The 22763-nt window shown below is 42.6% G+C and overlaps 1 protein-coding gene across 1 annotated transcript in view; it reads right to left on the bottom strand.

Annotated features, from left to right (window-relative positions):
• pappaa (pregnancy-associated plasma protein A, pappalysin 1a) overlaps positions 1-22763 on the bottom strand; it is a 285790-nt gene that overhangs the window by 145392 nt on the left and 117635 nt on the right. Inside the window, exons 9-10 of the mRNA XM_078227597.1 lie at positions 21217-21308; positions 15183-15379 (exon numbers count right to left, since the gene is read on the bottom strand). Of these exons, the coding sequence (XP_078083723.1) occupies positions 15183-15379; positions 21217-21308 (289 nt within the window). The remainder of the gene's footprint in view (positions 1-15182; positions 15380-21216; positions 21309-22763) is intronic.

Here is a 22763-nt window from a genome sequence, read left to right as displayed (position 1 = left end):
ACTGGCGGAAACTCGCGCAGACACGGGGAGAACATGCAGACTCCGCACAGATGGTGACCCAAGCTGGGAATTGAACCTCGGTCCCTGGCGCTTTGAGGCAGCAGTGCTAACCACTGTGCCACATGCAAAGTCGGGTTGGTTTTGAGATTAAAAGCGACTGTTCAAGATTGAATGTTTCTGTGTTTATTAACCTGTGGAAAAGGACGCTTGTCCCAGACTCATTTACATTGCGATGTGCATTATGTATTTTGCTGTGGTCTATTTATTTTAAGATCTATTCTGATGGGGTTAATGGGTTAAAACAGATCATGTGGTGTGATAAGCAAGCGGGCCAGACCAGAAGGGCCTGGAATCAACTTGCGTGGAGCCGTCTTACGTTGGCTGGAGTAATGGTTGGTTTGAAGCAGTTGGCTGAGGGACCCTAGGTTCAGAGAGGATCAATCAAGTGGAGTAATCATGACTGGCATGGCAGCCCAGTGAGCTCTGCTGGAAAGTGTGCCTGTGAGAACTTTCAGATTAGCTTTGCTTGTGATGCTGGAGACCTTGCACTGTCTAGTCTCGCACACATGGAATAACCACATGAGCAAAATTATAGAATTCCTATAGTGCAGAAGGAGGCCATTTGGCCTATCGAGACTGGACTGACAACAATCCCACCCTGGCCCTATCCCCATTTCCTCACGTATTTACCCAACTAACCCCCCTGACACTAAGGGGCAATTTAGCACGGCCAAACAATCTAACCCTCACATCTTTGGACTGCGGGAGGAAACCGGAGATGGTGGCGAGGAAACCGGAGATGGTGGCAAGAAGCCAATAAAGCAGCTCCAAACAATTGGGGAAAGTGCCACAGGTGGTGAGTGACAACCCCCTATGTTAAGAGGACTTCTCTCCAATGTGGGACATGTTTCAATGAGGTTGGCAAAAGACTGTATCGTGGTGGAAAATTGCCATGAATATATAGTTCATACATTTCAATGGTATTATCTTTACCCTAAAAGAGCAGTCACAAACCTAAGAGGATCTCCATGAATCAAATGGCTAAGTTACTTTATCTCCTTCAGATGCCTCCCTTTCCTCATCAGATGTCTTTCGGGAAAGAAAGGGTGAATTGGAAAAGTTTGGGCCGGGTGGGTGGGGGGAAATCACCTCAACTTCACCCTTCACCCTCTGATTTACATCTCCAACTCTTTTGCTTTTTCATCGACAGTGCTAACTGCATGAAGGTTAAACAAAAGTGTCTTAATATCTATCAAACAAAAGAGGACACTTTTAAAAACAGACAATAGACCACGTATAAAGAGCAACAGAGAGCTGGCAGCAGATATGAGGCAGTAATTCAATCTAGCAGTTCTGGTGACATTTGTAGATCGCCTGAGCTTCACTCGCGAGTTTTATTGCATTGTCAGGACTGCTGAATTGAATTAATGCTCTGTAACTTGCTGCCAGCCCTTTATTATCCTATATATGGTATTTGTTTGCTGCAGATGGGAAGCTGAAGCCACACGGTGTCATAACATCACAAACATCTTTTAGAAACAATTTCAAGAATGAAGTGTTTGCGGGGGAGGGATAATACACTAAGTTGTCAGGCAGAACTATTTGCCGCAGCTATTAAAACTGTCTCCACAGTCAGGATATTTCTCTTTCTCTGTCACGCAGACCAGCCTCCCATCCATTGACTCTGTCTACACTTCCCGCTGCCTCGGAAAAGCAGCCAGCATAATTAAGGACCCCACGCACCCTGGACATTCTCTCTTCCACCTTCTACTGTCGGGAAAAAGATGCAAAAGTCTGAGGTCACATACCAACCAACTCAAGAACATCTTCTTCCCTGCTGCCATCAGACTTTTGAATGGACCTACCTTATACAAAGCTGATCTTTCTCTACACCCTCGCTATGACTGTAACACCACATTCTGCACCCTCTCCTTTCCTTCTCCATGTATGGTATGCTTTGTCTGTATGGTGCGCAAGAAACAATACTTTTCACTGTATACTAATACACGTGACAATAATAAATCAAATCAAGTTAGCGTGGCACAGTGGTTAGCACCACTGCCTCACAACACCAGGGACCTGAGTTCAATTCTGGCCTTGGGTCATCTACTGTGTGGAGTTTGTAGGTTCTCCTGCGTGGGATTTCTCTGGTGCTGCGGTTTCCTCCTGCAGTCCAAAGATGTGCAGGTTAGGTGGATTGACATGCTCAATTGCCCCTTAGTATCAGGGAGATTCGTGGACTAAATACCTAGGGATAGAAAGTGGGTGGGATTGTGCTCAATGGGCCGAATGGCCTCTTTCTGCACTAGTGTTTCTATGATTCTATGAAGTCAAATCAAGACTGATTAATTTGTGCAGGCCACCAGTTGGACCTCTATCTGACCAGGGTAAAACCAGAAGTTTGAAAAATTATCGTTATGCTTCAGGTTATTTTAGTTCAGAATCAAGTCACGTAGGATTAGAGAAATAAACACAAACATTTCTCTCTGAACTGAGTACAATTGCCACATGAGCTTAACAATAATACTAATAAGTACGTAAGACATATTTTCTTCATTTTATGCAGCACATTAATCATACGATCATAATCCCCTCAAAAAAAGCCCACCAGCAATTTGTTTTATTTGTGGTGCAGTTAATGTCCTTATATCGGCAAATTAGGTTATTAAGTTTAAACCAATTGTGATTCAAGTGTGTTGCAATAGGTGGTCTCCAGTCATATGCACGGTGGCCCAGTGGTTAGCACTGCTGCCTCACAGCGCCAGAGACCCGGATTCGATTCCTGGCTTAGGTCACTGCCTGTGCAGAGTCTGCACGTTCTCCCCCGTGTCTGTGTTAGGTTTCCTGCAGGTGTTCCCGTTCCCTTCCACAGTCCCAAGATGTGAAGGTTAGGTGGATTGGTCATGCTAAATTGTCCCATAGTGTCCCAAGATGATCTGGTCATGGAGATTGGCGGAGTAAATACGTGGTGTTACTAGGATGGGACCTTGGTAAGATGCTCTGTCAGAGAGTCAGTGCAGTCCTGATGGGCCGAATGGCCTCCTTCTGCAATGTATGGATTCTATGATTCTATGTTTTTCCCGCGAATGAGAAATCAAAGTTTGAGACAAGTCAGCGAGGTGTCAGAGGAAAATAAAACAAAATATATAATAGCTGAATTTTACAATAATGAATACATTTTCAGAGTATGAAGGCCAGGTGTATGAGCACTGTAGTCAGTCTGTTGCTCCTGTGAGTGTTCCAAACCAACAAGGTATTGTACAACCATGTGCCAGTCACCTTCTCAGTTGTTGTTCTCCCTATGCCTTGGTGGGAAAGTGTGCTACGTGGCATCAAACTTGGATGACTTGGTGGCACAGTGGTTAGCACTGCTGCCTCACAGCGCCAGGGACCCAGATTCGATTCCTGGCTTGGGTCACTGTCTGTGTGGAGTTTGCACATTCTCCCTGTGTCTGCGTGGGTTTCCTCCGAGTGCTCCGGTTTCCTCCCCCAGTCAAAAGGTTTGTGGGTTAGGTGCATTGGCCATGCTAAATTGCCCCTTAGTATCAGGGGCATTAGCTAGGGTAAATGTATGGGGTTATGGGGATAGGGCCTGGGTGGGACTGTGGTTGGTGCAGATTCAATGGGCCGAATGGCCTCCTTCTACACTTTAGGATTCAATGATTCTATAACTGAGCCGCATAAGCCAGTGTTGGTCCCAGGTTTGACCTCTGACCTCTGCTGATTGGGTGAACTGGAACAAAATCTCATTTTTGACGAGCTAAGGAAGCAGTTGGAAGAGAAAAAAAATGGATGGCCCATCCCACTGGAACCACTCTCATATCTCCCTCCAGACAGATCAATCATAACACTGGCCAAACTGTGTGCAATCTGGCTTCCTGCGGTGTCAAGTTGGGGGGAATGAGCTGGTGTGAGTGGGTGGAGATGTAATGGGAGGAGAGAATAAAACATAATTTGGAAACAAATAAAAAATCCAGCATATGAAGAAGGGTTTATGCAATAAATTCATAGATCTTGACTCTGTGCATAAGTGTAATATGGGTGACATTGAATGATCAGTTAGAGCGTTACGTCCATGCTGATTTATAATTGTATTGAAGTCACTATTGCACAGTCAGGATCTGCCCTATAGAGTCCATCAGTAGAATTAATGGATTTGAGCGGTTTGTTTTTTTGGCTCTTTGCTTTGAACGTTTATTGTTACTAGACTGGAACAAGATTTAATAAATGGCCGGGGTTAAGTGTTAAAGCTCTGCCTGCTGCTCCTGTAAAAGGAATTTTGGCAAATCAAAGGTCAGATTATCTGTCATCTTGCCACTTACAGAAGTGGCCCTCACACGCAAGAATCACATAAGGGCACTTGAGGTGGCCGACAGAAAATGTTTTTTTTAAAACCAGGATGTTAAAGTGGAGCAGCCGTTCTTACACCAATGTGTCATTCTCTGATTTCCTGAAACATGTGTGGGACTGATTCCAGCCCTCAGCTAAAAGGTGTTAGCCTCTCCAATTGGGTTCCTGGTAAACAGCAGACTACCTGGCAGATGATCAGTTTAGACATGGGGGAATTGTACTGAAAGGCTGACATTTCTTTCCCTTTTGACTAATGAGCAGTATTTAACACTCTTTCTGCAATGTTTTGCCCTGCACAGATCTGTTACAGGCAACAGGATCATTCACTAGGATCCGAATGTGATAATAATTAGAGTTTCAGATGGATTTACTTTGTATTTCGGTGGCACATGGGTGAGCACTGCTGCCTCACAGCGCCAGGGACCTGGGTTCGATTCCCGGCCTCGGGTCACTGTCTGCGCTGAGTTTGCATGTTCTCCTTGTGTCTGCATGGGTTTCCTCCGGGTGCCCCTGTTTCCTCCCACGGTCAAAAAGACATGCTGGTTAAGTGCATTGGCAATGCTAAATTCATCCTCAGTGTACCCGAACAGGCGCCAGAGTGTAGCAACTAGGGGATTTTGACAGTATCTTCATCGCAGTGTTAATTTAAGTCTACTTGTGACATTAATAAATAAAATAAATAGTCTTTATAGTAAAGCTGTTAAAATCTGTGCCAGGATACAGATAGGCTATGACCAAAGGAAACTGATATATACCACACTTTCAAATGTACTTGGTTTTAATTAAGAAGTATTGTTTAATGTAGGCCCTTAATGATTAACAAATTCCATTGTCATTGTTCTATTTTTTAATTTGTGACTTATTTGTTTCTTTTTACAGGGCTTGTTTTACAATGGTCGTTTTTTTGCTGCTATCCTTGTAGCACAAGTGATGTATATAAGAGAGCTTGTGGTGATTGTAACTTATCAAATCCCGTAACAAGTAGGGATAATCTCTCAATATTTAGCTATTTCCAAATGCTGTTTGCTTGCTGAAAGCACTCCTCTTTCAGTTTCAACTACTCACTGAACAGCAGAAGCACACAGCCCTACCACTATGATCCATTTACTTCATATTAGCGTCATTATCATTAGTACCAAACAGGTGGAGATCTGTTGTACATTAGTTTTCCATTGAGTCACCATCCTATGATGTAAGCCTGCATGTCCTCATCAAAAAGACAACTGAAGTAATGTGCTGCTATTACTTACAAAGGAAAGAAATGTTCCATCCAGCAAGTGAATGATGCACATTTGTGTTATCAATCTTAGCTTCCAGGGCCCCCAGTAGATTAGAAGATCAAAAACCATTGTTTCATCCAGGACTCTCTTAACTAACCAGTTCTAACAAGCAAGGCAAAGTGGCTCTTACAGTCTCCAGTGAGGAATATTTCCCCATATACTGTGAAGTAGAATTGTATTCTTGTTGCTCTTTTGACAATGGCATCAATTGAAGCCGTAATTAACTCGGTGGTAGTGTGGTTATTGCTGTTGGAACATAATTATTTCTCAAGCTCTCATTTTATCAAGTTACCCCTCTTAGGTGCTTTTTAAACGTAGCTCACTCCAGTCTTTCAAATGTGCCAAACAGTTTTTTTCCCAAGTGAAAAGCTAACTAAAATGCAGGGTTTTCAGACTAACAGTAAAATTGATCCATTCACACGAACCTGATCTTTGGACCCATCTCACAGATGAAATACAAAAGTATTTAATTACACTAGCAGAACAAAAGAAAAAAGAAAATGCTCGGGCATAGCATTACCTTCCATCTCTCAGAAATGTTACAAACATTTCACAATAAGGCGCAGTGACTTTGTTTAAATATAACTTAAAGTCACATTTTGAGCACCGCACAATCTGACAAATAGCTTTGTGATGAATGGCCATTAGACCTTTTGCGGGGGCGGGGGGGGGGGGGGGGGTGGAGCTGGTGGTGGGCGCTGTTGTTTGAAGTGCAGGATTATATTTTTGTACAAACTCATGTCAAACTGCAATCCTGCAATCAACAGAGAAGAGGCCATCATCTCATCAATGAGCTACGGGATCTGACACTAGGTAATAGGAGGAATGACAATGTTCTGACTGGCAACAGCACCACCTGCCGTCCCTCTACCACCCCCATCACCCCCTCCTCCATCAATGACATTTTAAATAATTTGATCATTCCAAAACACTGGAACAACATGTATACAGTGGATAACATTGAACCATGGCCCTTCCAAACAGCCTATGGGATTACAATATGTCGCAAATCTATTTCGCCAGAGGAAACATGTATGCACAATATAATCATTAATTTCTGGTTCAGCGCTACAACTGAATGCCAAAGAATGACTGAGATGGAAATAATCTGTACCCACTTATACTATCAAAAATGCTCCCTGTGGGGCAGGCAATGGCATATAGAGTACATACCAGTTAAAATGCACCTTTTTAATGGGAACATTTACTTCAAAAGGAATTTGCTCAAGCACAATTAATTTCCCCGAGATCTTAGAGTGTTTGCTTAATGGGAACAACTGGATACAGGGAACATTTTGCTCACAATGCCAGTGTACCCATTAACATTCTAAGTAAGAGACTTTAAACATGTGTCTCGTTCCTTTCAGTGGATATGGGAATGGGTGCAAACAAATCAATTAGTTGCACTGTCTGGCTAGAATTTTATTCGGCTTAATGAACTTGCGCAACGCTTTCACACAACCTATGGGATTGCTACTGTTGAGATCCGAAGGAAGTCACCGCATCAACATTGGATAGACGGGAGAACTGTCTGCTCTCCAAGCTGATGGTGGGAATGCTTTGGCATTTGAAATTAAATTGATGGAAGCGTCAAGTTAATCACTAGCTGAACAAGTGCTCCTTTTGTTCCACTGCTCGCTGTTTACTACCTCCAGAGGTAGAGCTGTAAAATCAACAAAGTAGGAAAAAGGCACAAAATAGTAAGCCCACGCTTTATCTGTTTGCTTCCTGTGAAATATTTCACTGTTGTGTTTTTAATCGGGCACACCTAGAGTTATGTTTCATCTAAACTCCTAATCTTCTATGTTTCTATAGATTCAGAAAGAGTATTCCCGATGGTGGGGGAGTCCAAAACCAGGGATCATAGTTTGAGGATAAGGGGTAAACCTTTTAGAACTGAGGTGAGGAAACATTTCTTCACCCAGAGGGTGGTGAATGTGTGGAATTCACTACCACAGAAAGTAGTTGAGGCCAAAGCGTTGTGTGATTTCAAGAAGAAATTAGACATAGCTCTTGGGGCTAAAGGGATCAAGGGATAGGGGGGGGAATGGGATATTGAATTTGATGATCAGCCATGATCATAATGAATGGTGGAGCAGGCTCGAGGGGCCGAATGATCTACTCCTGCTTCTAATTTATATGTTTCCTCACCAAGCCCATCTGAAAGTGGCAGAAGTGAAGAGCAAGTATAACCTGCCTTTTAAACAATTGACCTTAAGAGATTAAAATAAGGCTGCCCAAAAGGCTACACAATAGAGAGATCTGCTTAAAGAACTCTCAATTCTTCTGTGTATTTTCTCCACATTCTTAAAGTCTTTGGTCCCTCAAAATGGTTCCATCTCATGACTGAGTCAAGAGTTGTCGAAACTCCATCAGAACAAAAATACTAATGGATTTTGCTTCTTGTTCTATTACTTCTATAACTACTTTCACTGTTTAGGACATTGACTATTTCCTCAGACTATATTACATTTGCTTTATAAAAAATGGACACACAGATCATATTCTCAATGGACAGCAATGGGATTTAAATTATGTTCCATTTCCATTGAGTATAGCAATAGTGACAAACACCTCAAATGACCCTGCTAAACTGCCTTCTTATGAGAAGCAGAGTTAAATGATGAGAATCTAGAATCCATGCAGCGCAGAAGGAAGCCATTCATCCCATTGGGTCTGCACTGACTTTCCAATGGAATAACATACCCAGACCCTATCCCTGTCACACCACATATTTACCCCACAAATCTGCCTAACCTACACATCTTGGGACAATAAGAGGGAGTTTACCACGGCCAATCCACCTAACCTGCACAGCTTTGGCCTGTTGGAGGAAACCAGAGCATCTGGAGGAAACTCATGCAGACACTGGGTGAAAATGCAAACTCCACAGAGTCATCATCGAATCTGGGTCCTTGGTGCTGCGAGGCAGCAGTGCTAACCACAGTGCCACCATGCCACCTTCTATTTCAGATCATCAATGTGAACAAGTCCACAGTCTCCCTTCACTTTTAACTTTAATGATTCCAACATTAATGTAAATCCTTGAACGTATGGACCTTCATTTTGTTCTCTAATTTCAATGATTCTGTGATTCCAGTGTTTTAGTTCACACATACCACATACAAGAGGGAGCAGGTAGCAAAGCACGTGGAATCTTGGAATCATAATTAGAGGTACTGGGCGCATATAAAAATAGGGGAGCCATGTCAAACTTTTATAATGCTCTGGTTCAACCACAACAAGAATGGTGTGTGCAGTTCTACTCACTGCAATTTAGTCAGGATGTGAGGGTCTTTGAGAGGGTGCGGAGGAGATTTACTAGGATAGTTCCAGGGAAGAGGAAATTTAGCTACAATGTTAGGTTAGAGAAGTTGGTGTTATTCTCCTTGGAATAAAGGAGGATGACGGGAGGTCTGATAGATTTCTAAGCTATGGCTAGTAATTCAGAACTCGTTCCTTTACTGGGGAGGTAATGGCACAGCGGAATTATCAGTGGACTAGCAATCCAGAGACCCAGAGTAATACTCCAGGGACCTGGGTTCAAATCCCAACCTGGCAGATGGTGAAATTTGAATTCAATCAAAAAAGATCTGGAATTAAAAGTCTAATGATGACCATGAAATCATTGTTGATTGTCTAAAAAACCCAGTTCACTAATATCTTTCAGGAAGGAAATCTGCTGTCCTTACCTGGTCTGGCCTACATTCAAGAAGCTTAACACCATCCAAGGCAAAGCAACCCACTTGATCAGCACCCATCCACCACTTCAACATTTACCTCCCTCTACCAGTGGTGCACAATGACAGGAGTGTGTACCATCCTTAAGATGTCATGCAGCAACTCACCAAGGCACCTTCAAATTACATCTTGTGAACCAATGGCCCTGACCACCCAGAATAAGATTCCCCCAAGTCAATTCATTATCCTGATTTGGAATGATATCGCTGTTCCATCAGTGTCCCTGGGTTAAAATCCTGGAACTTCCTTCTAACAGCACTGTAAGTGTACCTACACTAATGGACTGCTGCGGTTCAAGATAATCGCTCGCAACCACCTCCTCAAGGGCACTTAGTGATGGCAATAAATGCTGGCCTTGCCAATGATGATTATGTCCCAAGAATGAAAAAACAACAAGTTTTCTTTTCACTCAATGCTTGGATATTCCTAGCTATTCATTGAGTCACCTTCAACTTGCATTCTACTATATACTCCCAAACTAACGTTGGCTCCCAAATATCACAATGAAGCAATATTTCCATTGAAATTGTCAGGTCATGCAAGTAGAAAACTTTTGGTGTCCATAATTGTCGTCGCTATTTTGCCCGTGATTCATGGGTATGCATATCACAATGGTTAGCACGGCTGCCTCACAGTGCCAGGGACCCAGGTTCGATTCCCGGTTTGGGTCACTGTCTGTACGGAGTCTGCACGTTCTCCCTGTGTCTGCATGGGTTTCCTCCGGCTGCTCCGGTTTCCTCCCACAGTCCAAAAGACGTGCTGGTTAGGTGCATTGGCCAGGCTAAATTCTCCCTCAGTGTACCCAAACAGGCGCCGGAGTGTGGCGACTAGGGGTTTTTCACAGTAACTTCATCGCAGTGTTAATGTAAGCCTACTTGTGACACTAATAAATAAACTTAAAACTTAACTTAGAAAAGGATTGACGTGTTGGATCTCTTTTCTTCTGCCTAGTATAAGTTTTTAAAATTATAAAAGATTTTGACAGAGTGGATAGAGAAAGAACATTTCCTCTTGTGAAGAAGAGGATAACTAGAGGCCATTGATATAAGATAAGAACCATAAAATTCAATAGGGAATTCAGAAGAAACTTTTTCACTTAAAGGGCAGTAAGAATATGGATCCTGCTACCACAGCAATGGTCAGAGTCTTTGTTTTACAAGGTGCTGTTGAAGGTGCTTTGGTTGCTGCAAGGCATCTTGTGGATGGTACACACTGCTGCCATTGTGCACCATTGGTCGAGGAGGGAAATGTTGAAGTGATGGATTGGTTTGGAGCAAGTGGGCTGCTTCGCCTTAGATGGTGTCACCACACCAAGCAAATAATAATGCACAAGCATCTGAGGGAAAAGGGAATAGATGATTATGATGGTAGATTTTGATGAAAAAAGTTAGGCTGAGTCTTGAGTGAAGGATAAACATCGACATGGACTGGATGAGCTGTTTCTATGCCAAATATCCTGTGTAGTAGCCTTCAGAACTGGATGATCAGTGGCCTTGAACACATAGAGGCATTTCTTTTATGTATAGCAACCAAGAATTAAGAGGTGATATTCCAGGAAATATGACACCTTACTAAAAATGTAATAATAGGCTGGTTTTGCATATTTATGGTGAACAGCAAGAATGTTATTCTCCCATAATCATGAAACATGAACCTTTTATAAGTTGGCTTATTCTCATTGAACTGTGGCCATGATATCTCCAAATGTACCAGTGAATTAGTACATACATTTCAGTTCACTACATTCTCAGCAAGAAACAAAGACTGCAAGAAACTACGAAGGGTTGTGAACGTAACCCAGCCCATCACGCAAACCAGCCTCCCATCCCTTGACTCTGTCTACACTTCCCGCTACCTCGGAAAAGAAGCCAGCACAATCAAGGACCTCACGCACCCCAGACATATTCTCTTCCACCTTCGTTGGGAAAAAGATACAAAAGTCTGAGGTCAAGTACCAGCTACCTCAAGAACAGCTTCTTCCCTGCTGCCTTCAGACTTTTGAATGGCCCACCATATATTCTCTACACCCTAGCTATGACTGTAACACTACATTCTGTACCCTCTCCTTTCCTTCTGCCCTATGTACTCTATGAATGGCATGTTTTGTCTGTATAGCGTGCAAGAAACAATACTTTTCACTGAATCCCAATACACGTGACAATAATAAATCAAGTCAAATCAAAAGAGTAAACACTTTGAAGGTTTTAAGTTTTGCACACAGACTTTATGAGTAGTGGCAGCAGTGGCTGCCTTTCATGATGGAATATAAATGCGTTTAGCTCGAATCTTCCACTTTACCCAAGGGTAGAATTGAAATATTTATCTGTGATTTATATCAAGATATCAAAGATTGCTTAAATGTGGCTTCTGGGGAAGCTTCTTCTGAAGGCAAGATGTTTTATCAATAGAAGTAATGATCAAGTAGTATTATCGCTAGACTATTAATCCAGAAACTCAGCTAATGTTCTGGGGACCCAGGTTCAAATCCCACCAGGGCAGATTGTGGAATTTGAATTCAATAAAAATATCTGGAATTAGGAGTCTACTGATGACAATGGTCCATGGAACCATTGTCGGAAAAACCCATCTAGTTTAATAATGTCCTTTAGGGAAGGAAATCTGCCGTCCTTACCTGGACTGGAGTAAATGTGGCTCCAGAGACACAGCAATGTGGTTGACTCTCAACTGCCTCTGAAATGGCCTCACAAGCCACTCAGTTCAAGGGCAACTCGGGATGGGAAACAAATGTTGGCCACCCAGAGATGCCCATGTCCCACGAATGAATAAAAAAGTGGCGATTATACCACTATAATAAGTGATAACAATGGTAATATTTAGTATGAACTCAGATTTTAAAGCCAGGCGCCCCTAGCACTGCCAGTGTAGCAGAAAATTGTGCAGTTGACTCATTGCAAAACATGCAGAGCACTGTGCTGAATGAAAGGCACCAGAGTATGTTGGGCAATGTTCGTTTCTGGGCTTTGTGCCTGAAGTCTGAACCCTGATGATATCAGTATCTTCGTATTCAGCGTATTTCTGCTGGATGCAGAGGTCCCCTGGTGAGCACCAGAAAGGAGGGACGTCCAGAAAGCAGAGCATTTGATTCGCGTTAAAAATGGCAGCCTTCTTTCAGCACTCTGCCAGAGGACAGTGGCACAGATAATCAGACTAACCAAACAGGAAAACTATTCTTAACAAAGGAAATGAACTTCGTAGGGGAAAACTGTTGCAGGCAAAGTACACAGGTTCAGTGCAATAATGTTAGTAAAAGTACAGTGTCGAATACTAGCCCGGGATAGTCTGGTAGTGGAAATTGTTGAAAAGAAAGTACCAAGATTCTTCCAATATATCTTATCATGTTATTAATACATAGTTTGAGTCTAACTCTGTCTCGTGGGATTGGTAACAGTGGTCAATATCGTGCCAAACTCTGAAATTTTAGTTGCTTATTGGAATCAAGGCAATTTTGACTTTTCCAGTATGGTAGCAAACTAGAGAAGTTTGCTACTATACTAGCTGTGCCAGTAGCTAGTATAGTGGCATACTATACTAGTATAGTATAGTACACTATACTAGTATAGTATACTATTAGTATACTAATATACTAGTATACTAGTATATACTAGTATATACTATATACTAGTATATAGTACTATATACTATAGTATATAGTACGAGATAGTAGTGCTATATACTATATAGCAGCTCATTTTGCATCTCCCCCTTTCCATTACATTGAGAAAATTACTGCAAGGGCTCTTGGAGCACAGAAAGAGGCCATTTGGCCTGCCTTGTGTGTGGCGACTCATTGAAAAATAAAGTTTATTTATTAGTCAAATGTAAGGCTTACATTAACACTGCAATGAAGTTACTGTGAAATTTCCCTAATCGCCACATTCTGGCGCCTGTTCGGGTCAAGGCACCTAACCAGCATGTCTTTCAGACTGTGGGAGGAAACTGGAGCACCCGGAGGAAACCCACGCAGACACAGAGAGAATGTGCAAATTCCACATAGTGACCCAAGCCGGGAATTGAACCCGGGACCCTGGCACTGTGGGGCAGAAGTGCTAACCACTGTGCCACCGTGCCGCTGAGAGCTACACGTTAGTCCCATTGTGCTGCTCATACAAAAAATAATGGAAACGAAAGCCAAGAAAGATGCAAAGCAGGCTGCATCCTCATTGTCACCTGTTTCATAGTTGCTGTCCAAAGTCTAAGTTGGACACTTGCTTTTTTGAAAAGGTTCTCCCTGAACACTTGCCGTGTAAAGTATTGAGAGGAAAGGTTAACAATAATCTTATTCCATTACTCAGTGTTACATGCAGAACCACTAGATGTTGAAAATAAAAAGATTATGGATAATGCTGCAATATGATTCAGTGAAACTGGTGAATTCATGATCATGACTCAATGTCATTGTGAACCAATGTTCTCGAAGGGAAATAAAAACTTCTAATCTTGAAATTCGGGAACAAGAATGGAAATGTATTGCTTTGTTGTACTAATATTTGATCTGCAACCTTTGCATTTGTTTCAGTTTTTAAGTTTATTTATTAGTGTCACAAGTAGGCTTACGTTAACACTGCGATGGAATTACTGTGAAAATCCCCTTGTCGCCACACTCCAGCGCCAGGGTACACTGAGGGAGAATTTATCATGGCCAATACACCTAACTGGCACGTCTTTCAGACTGTGGGAGGAAACCAGAGCACCCGGAGCAAACCCATGCAGACATGGGGAGAACATATAGACTCATAGAAATCATAGAAACCCTACAGTACAGAAAGAGACCATTCGGCCCATCGAGTCTGCACCGACCACAATCCCACCCAGGCCCTACCCCCATATGCCTATATATGTACCCACTAATCCCTCTAACCTACACATCTCAGGACACTAAGGGCAATTTTTAGCATGGCCAATCAACCTAACCCACACATCTTTGGACTGTGGGAGGAAACCGGAGCACCCGGAGGAAACCCACACAAACACGAGGAGAATGTGCAAACTCCACACAGACAGTGACCCAAGCCGGGAATCGAACCCAGGTCCCTGGAGCTGTGAAGCAGCAGTGCTAACCACTGTGCTACCGTGCCGCCCCACAGGTACTGACCCAAGCCAGGAATCGAAGCCAGGTCCCTGACACTGTTAGGCAGCAGTGTTAGCCACTATGCCACTCCAGTGTCACAAGTAGGCTTCCATTAATATAGCAATGAAGTTACTGTGAAAAACCCCCTAGTCGTCACACTCCGGAGCCTGTTCAGATACACTGAGGGAGAATTTAGCATGGCCATGCACCTAACCAGCATGTCTTTCAGACTGTGGGAGGAAACTGGAGCACTTGGAGGAAACCCACGCAAACATGGGGAGAACGCACAGACTCCGCACAGACAGTGACTCAACCTGGGAATCAAACCAGATCCCTGGCACTGTGAGGCATGATGTGGAGTTGCCAGCATTGGACTGGGGTAGGTACAGTAAGTGGTGAGACAGCAGTGCTAACCACTGTATCACCGTGCTTTCAGTTAATCATAAGTGGGTTGGATATCTTTAGCGTGTTTGCATGATGACCTTTTCTCCTCTATTTTTGCAGATGTTCACAGTAACTTCATTGCAGTATTAATGTCAGCCTATTTGAGACACTAATAAATAAACTTTAAAACTTTAAAAATAAGTCATGTAAAGAAAAGAGTAGACAGAGTGATGACTGAATGCTTGCCTTAAGCATTCGATCTGTTGCAATCACCAGTGACCAGTTCTGGGCTGCGATTACCAAATACAAAAGTACAGTTTTAAAAATGTTTTCCTTACCTTTGTTGCAGCTGGGTGTCCAATGATCACCCAGCCAGGACAATACTGATCATCATGGTGCGAAACAGTGACGTTATTGGCCCATTGGTCTGTAAAACCATTGGGTGTGTAGAGACCGCAATCCCGTACGCTCGTCATTTTCTCAAAGTCTTCACACACGCCGTCTCCGTCATGAAAATAACACCTGCTTGGCTCATCTGCAGAGAGAAACACAAAAACAAAACAAATTAAACACAGGTCAACAAAAGGAAAAAAATAAACCCTATCAATTTCTGTATTTCAGCTGTTTTACACACTCCTTTTATTTAGAGCTCTTGCTTTAGACCGTGAAGGGTTTGTTTTCCTTTTGCAAAATCTATAAATTTGCCTCTGGAAGAAAAAAAAAATGTTCGGAAAGGAGGTTACTGAATGTCTCACTGGAAAATAAAAATTACAATTAAACTTGGAGAGAAAAAATGTCATAATGCGAGCGGGCTGCCAAAAACGACTTAGCTCCAGAAATGCTTAACAAAAGCAAATTGCTTGCCCATTCATTCTCAGTCATTCCTCATGGCCATACCTCACAATCTGTAAACTGGGGGGAATCAAGGTCAAAACCCAATAACCAGAGACAATATGGCTAAAATCAGTGAGGCAGATGCGGGTAGGGAGAGTTTCTTTACTGTGCATCTTAACATGACTGTTCAGGTAACATTGCAACACTGACTTGTTTTCAATGAATGTAATATCAATTTTGCTTCCCTCCACATAAAACATGTTTTCCCACACACCTCAATCAGAAACATGAGCAGTTCATTGTGTTGTGACGATATAATTTAATCTTTCAACCAGGTACCAACAAAATACAATAAGATGTTAATCCACCTGATTACATGGTGCGAGAAATCATATTAAACGTGTCAAATTTGCTTTATCCCCACGTCCCCTTTTTATGGCAAAAGGAATAAGTCACTTCCAGTTTTGCTTTCAAAGCTTACAGAAGTTTAACTGGTATTTTGGGAATTGGATCCATAACCCTGTCGATTTTTCCATAAGAAAGCTGCAAATGGGTGTCTTTGACTCTCGTAAGAACTGTTTGGGCCAACAGTTTTAGCCTTGTGGAACATTTTAAGGATCATAAAACCTGCTCTGTGGTTAAAAAAATAACAGAACGAAAGCATTTGAAATGAAAAGACAAATATTAGTCTGCCCCAAATTGTCAGCTGAAGCTGCCAGACCTGCACCTTCCTCATCAGCTTTGAGGTGATTTTTATGTACATTTGAGTAAAGCAACAGAACCTACAAGGAGGTATTTTATTTGTGTTAATGCTGTTGTGATCGTAAGGTGTATATCTGCTTTAGACATTCGTATTTTGCCCCCATAACAGAAGTGAGGCAGATAAATCCCGTCACTGATGCAGCATTCGATGGCACCATTAGATTCCCCTCACAAAAGTGAATGTGCAATTCAGTCACCTGCTGTGAAAAGGCGCCCATGTGCTAAATATAAAAGATTAAAGTCAACTGCATGACAGGAAACAGATTTGCAGGATATAGACTTATCTCTGTCAGCAGTCATCCTTTGTTAAACACTCCCATTTACCTATTTGTATCAGCGAGACCTCCTATTTATACAATCTGTTTTGAATCGGAGGAGGACTGCAAAGTTCACAGAAGTCTACAGCACTGATGAAAGTCCCTCATCCTCTCTTCCTGTTTTCAAACCAAACTTGAAGTTGATTTTTGTGTAAATGTCATGCCCACCATGTACTTAAATTGTTTCCCCTGCTCCTGTGTGCTTCAGAGTTGCTGCCAGCAGCGATGTGATCTGAATTAAAATAACGTCTCAGCACTGTAGTTGAAGATGTGGACAAGTTTTTTTTTTAGTGGTCGTTTTATTATAGCCTTGCACCACTTTCCCGTGTTGTTGTTTTCACCGGTCGTGTTATATGAGAATACACAAGCTGAGAGGAGTAAACACTGACCCCGCCACTGGTGTATATTTTTTACAATTCTATAACTGATTTGAAGGGGCAATTTGATCGTCTAAATTTTTCAATTTTGTATTCTATCCTTCAGTGGATATCCCTTGTTTGCTCATGATAACAAGTTAATTCCTTCCCCAAGTTTTGTGTGTCCTTTTGGCCCATGAGGTCAATATATTTTCTGGTTAGTTTTCATTCAGTGGCCTCAATTGTAACCACCAAGCAAGCTCAATATCAACAATTGTCAATATGGATGTCACCAAGATTGATTGGGATCCCATTCATCACCTTAAATGTTCACTCCCATAGAATCCCTACAGTGCAGAAGGAGGCCATTCAGCCCATTGAACCTGCAGCAACAACAATCTCTTCCAGGCCCTATCCCTGTAAACCCATCTACTAAGCCTGCTCATCCCCAGACACTAAGGGGCAATTGAGCATGGCCAATCAACTTAACCCGCACATCTTTGCATTGTGGGAGAAAACCGGAGCACCCGGAGGAAACCCATGCAGACATGGGGAGAAAGTGCAGACTCCACACAGTCACCTGAGGCCAGAATTAAACCCAGGTCCCTGGTGCTGTGAGGCAGCAGTGCTAACCATTGTGCCACCGTGCTGCCCACGGCTGTCATGTTCAGAATCTACAAGATGTGCTGCAGCAACTTGGCAATACTGCTTCAGTAGCAGCATTTACCACCTGGAAAGATAAGAGCAACAAATGGATGGGAATATCACCATCTGAAAGTTCCCCTCCAAGTTTGGCAACCATTCTGACTTGGAAACATATCATCGTTCCTACATCTGTTAGGTCATGTTGACATGGCTCAACATCGTAGAATCTTCATGCTTCACAACACATTTGAGAATACCGTCACCACACGGATTGCAGCCATTTAAGAAGGTGGCACATCACCACCTTCTCAAGGGCAATGAGGATTGGCAATAAATGTTGGCCTTGCCAGTGATGTCCACATCCCGTGAATGGACTTAAAAATTGCAGCTGTTAACATTCTGTGACCTCCATGGTTGAAACTGAGAAAGTTAGAAACAGATTTTGGGTAATCAAAAAGTGAGAATGTTTCTACAATTGGTTCTTAATGCCATGGTACTTGCTAAATAGAGTGTGAGAGGATAATTGATGTATTGTATGTTCTGACATTTGTAATAGATGGGTTCTGTCTGATACTCTCAACATCAACTGTAGTGTAAATAAAAGTAATTTTTACAAGGATGTTACTGGGACTGGAAGATTTGATTTATAAGGAGATGCTGGATGAGCTGGGATTTTTTACCTTGGAGTTAGGAGGATGAGGGGTGACCTTATAGAGTTTTATAAAATTATGAAGTGCCCAAGGTCTTTTCCCCAGGGTAGAGGAGTCCAAAACTAGAGGGCATAGGTTTAAGGTGAGAGGGAAAGATTTAAAAGGGACCTGAGGGGCAACTTTTTCATATGGAGGGTGGTGTGTATATAGAATGAGCTGCCAGAGGAGGTGGTAGAGGCAGATACAACGTTTAAAAGACATTTGGACAGGTACATGGATAGGAAAGGTTTAGAGGGATATGGGCCAAACACAGGCAAATGGGACTAGTTTAGGAAACCTGGTCGGTATGGACGAGTTGGGCCGAAGGGCCTGTTTCCGTGCTATATACCTCTTTGATTCTATGGGCGGGATTTTCTGGCTGCACGCACCCCAAAACCAGAAAATCCCAACTATGGTCGACAGACCTTTGCATGGTCCACCCGCTACGATTCCCATGGCGGACAGGACAGGAAAATTCTCACCATGATTCTGTGACTCCAAGTATCGAATTCCCCTGTGGCTGAATTAATCAGAGTACTGCCTCGAACTGAGCTGAGCCACACAGTCCAGGTGGGCTCAAGCTTTAGTCCCCTGTCTGACTGGGTTTAAGTGATCTCGTCTGAGTGGGAAGCTGACTATAATAGGCTTTAGTGGCCTTGAATTAGTCAAGGGGAAACATGAGCCCAGGATCCTGCTCTTGAGTGCTTTTTAGTGGCATCCTTCTCGAAATTGGGCATGTGTGAGACAGGATTGAGTTTTGTGGTGACACCTCGCTGTTGAGTACTGTTTTTGACACTTGCTACCTAGGCTTGCGTGTGAAAAATGGCAACTTTATTGAGGTAGCAGAAAGCAGCTGTAGCCTTTGGAACCTAGCGGGAAAAGTGAGGAGAAAATTGGCCGAGATGAAAGAAGAACTCCAGTTGTATTTTTAAATCACTGATTAGTGTGCTCTTTGCACACAGTCCTAACCACATAAAAGATTTTCTAGATTAAATAGAATATCACTAATTGGCAGGACACACAGGAGTTCTTTCTTTCATATCAAAAAATCCCTCCCAACCTGAGAAGAGGAAATGATCCCATACTTGAAGTCAAGATCTCATGACTTGAAGGTCTCTCTCTCTCTCATAGGAAGATCACTGCATTATCTTAGAATCATAGAATCCCTACAGTGCAGAAAGAGGCCATTCGGCCCATTAAGCCTGCATCAACAACAATCCCATCCATTCCCTATCCCCTTAACCCCACACATGTTTACCCTGCTAATCCCTCTGACACTAAGGGCTAATTGAGCATGGCCAATCAACCTAACCTGCACATCTGTGGGAGGAAACCGGAGCACCCGAAGGAAACCCACACAGACATGCCCCAGATGTGCAAACTCCACACGATCATCCAAGGCTGGAATTGAACCCAGGTCCCTGGAGCTATGAGGCAGCAGTGCTAACCACTACGCCACTTACCTTGTCTAAGTACAGAAATTTGAAACGCCTTTCAATGAATTGATGTCTGTTAATCTCAGGAATGAAGTATTTAGGTAATGTAACAAAAAAAAGGAAGATGTCAATAAATGAATGCATGAAAGCAAACACTTATTTAATTCTATTTGTCACAAAAAAACATTAATGGCTGCCAAAAATGGGAACGGAGCAGGAAATGATAAGCGTGCTACCGGTTAATCCATGTTTCTGGGTCAAGATGGCTGACTATATTGCTGATGATTAAATAACATTATATTGCATTGATGTAAACCGGTCTTTGAATCAGGTTTGGATTTGGACTAAGTGTTATTTTGGGGAAACTTGAGAGATGCTTGGTCTAGGAATAGATTGCGACGCACACTCAAGGGAGATTCAGCTCCGAACAGAAATAAGTGGAATCTGCCCCTTAATGATGCTTGGTCAAAAATAACACCAAGACAACAGGGAATTGACGAGGGGATTGCTGGCTCATTTTCTGGGATGGCGGACAGAGCTGCCCTATGGCAACCCGTGTTTCCATTGTAAAGCTTGCCGGAATATATTGATTCGATATAATTGAATTAGTGGGAGAGGGAAAAGAACAAAAGACAAATGGATTATAGCGATTTGCCTTTGAATCATGGTTGCGTCGCTGATTCATAGGAAACCAATTCTGTCCGGAAATGTCAAGGGAGAAAAGAGCTATGAGTAGAATCGAAAGCTTTAACTTTCCACATTGTAATCCTTTGTGTACAACTTGTGGAATCCCTACTATTCCTGTTTAGAAAGTGATGGATAAATTTAATTTGGTCCGTGATTATATTGCATCATGCCAGAGATCTAAACATATACTAATAGCCAATTAAATTGTTAAGCTTTTAAAGAGCTAGTTTTGTTTTGTCTACCACTGTGCTTCCTTCTGTAAAAATATTGTCCAGTAAATAACCCTTCCTTTCATAGCATAAATTTTCAACACCGGTATCATACATTTTTATACCAAATCTACTCATGATTAAGGATATCTTAAAGGTCATACAGTCACTGTGCTCAGAGGTAATGGATAGACACTGAGAAACAGCACTATGTTGCTTTCAGTCACATTAAGTCAAAATATTATCACAGTCATAGTCTGAATGGATCGGCCTCTTAAATAAATGCCAGCTAAGATCACTTGCATCTCAAATACATTTCTACACACAAAGAACTTAACTGAATGCCTTGAGCCATCAAACAATTTGAGCTGTGCCAACGAGTGACAAGGAGCATGTTCTCATTAACTCACCAATGACTTGTGTGACAGGATACCTACCCACGCAGTTGAAAGATGGTTCCTGGCGACAGAAACTGGAGCAGCCATCACCATTCATTTTGTTCTTATCATCGCATTCTTCTCCCTGATCCCTGGAATCATATCACACAGGATGAATATGAGTAATGTTTTGTACACTGACTGACGGCGAAAGCAAGTTTAATTAGCGCATGGCACTCTTTTGACATATCGCAGGGTTTTTCTTTTACAGAATGACCCACTGAAAAATTCCTACAAGGTTTTTTGCTGTGTGTAAACCCTGCCAATGCACTTGATGAGCAGTGTGGGCTGGGTTTGGGTGCATGTATCTAGCTATTGTGGAACTAACCCATTTGCAAGTATTTACCTCCAATAAACTTGCATTTTACAGCAAGTGTCTTGAAGGGAAAAAAACATGATTGGCATAAAGACCCTACATGCGAATGATTGTTTAAACTGCCAGCCAAAACACTCCTCTCATTGTTTGCTTTCCTGGCGAGTGAGTCGAGGAAATTAGCATGAGACTTTTGAGTGGTTTTGATTCTGAACTGAAGAGGAGTTTGGTTCCAAAACCCGTCTTATTTTATTGATTTATTGCCAATTCAACAACACTATGTTTGGCTCCTGAAGCCATAGACATTTTGATTGGTGCCAAAATTGACTCAGTGGATGAAGACTACTATTTGACTATGGAGAGCCTTAGAGGCTTATTGGGTGCCGTTCATTTTGTCAATAATTGTACAAGTTTCACCATTTAATGGGTAAAAGTGAAACATCATAGACTTCCAAATCAGATGAATAGACCACTCACCCTCAATGATGCTTTGACTTAGGAAACTGCATTGGCCATGCTAAATTAATTCTTAGTGTCCCAGAGGGTTTAGCAGGGTAAATATGTGGGGTTACGGGGATAGGTCTTAGATAAGATTGTTGTTGATGCAGACTCGATGGGCCGAATGGCCTCTTTCTGCACAATAGGGATTCTATGATCCTATGAAACTGCTGAATCTTTTATTATTCAGCACCCATGGTACAGACATACATGGCACATTCATGAGGGTGGCACAGTGGCAGAGTGGTTAGCACCTGCTGCCTCACAGCACCAGGGACCTGGGTTCGATTCCCGGCTTGGGTCACTGTCTGTGCGGAGTTTGCACGTTCTCCCCTTGTCTGTGTGGGTTTACTTCGGGTGCTCCGGTTTCCTCCCACAGTCCAAAGGTGTGCGGGTTAGGTTGATGCTAAATTTCCCCTTGGTCTTGGGGGGGGGGGGGGGGGGGGGGGGGGGGTTAGCGGAATAAATACGTGGGGGTTATGGGGATAGGACCAGGGTGGGATTGTTGTTGGTGCAGGCTAGATGGGCTGAATGGCCTCCTTCTGCACTGGAGAGAATCTATGATTCTGTGACACAACTCTGCACGTTAATTTATGGTGACAACATTGTCCTCATTACACAAAATGTCAACCCGGCCACCATAGGCCAGACCCGCCTCTATCGATCTCACATTAAAGGCGGAGTACTTTCATTAATGGTAGCTCCACTCCAACATGTCAAAAGTCTTTAACTTAAA

This window comes from Mustelus asterias, chromosome 13 (genome assembly GCF_964213995.1).
Source record: "Mustelus asterias chromosome 13, sMusAst1.hap1.1, whole genome shotgun sequence".
NCBI classification, from domain to species: Eukaryota; Metazoa; Chordata; class Chondrichthyes; order Carcharhiniformes; family Triakidae; genus Mustelus; species Mustelus asterias.
The sequence above is the reverse complement of the archived record's forward strand: the minus strand, read 5'-3'. Positions and strand labels throughout refer to the sequence as shown.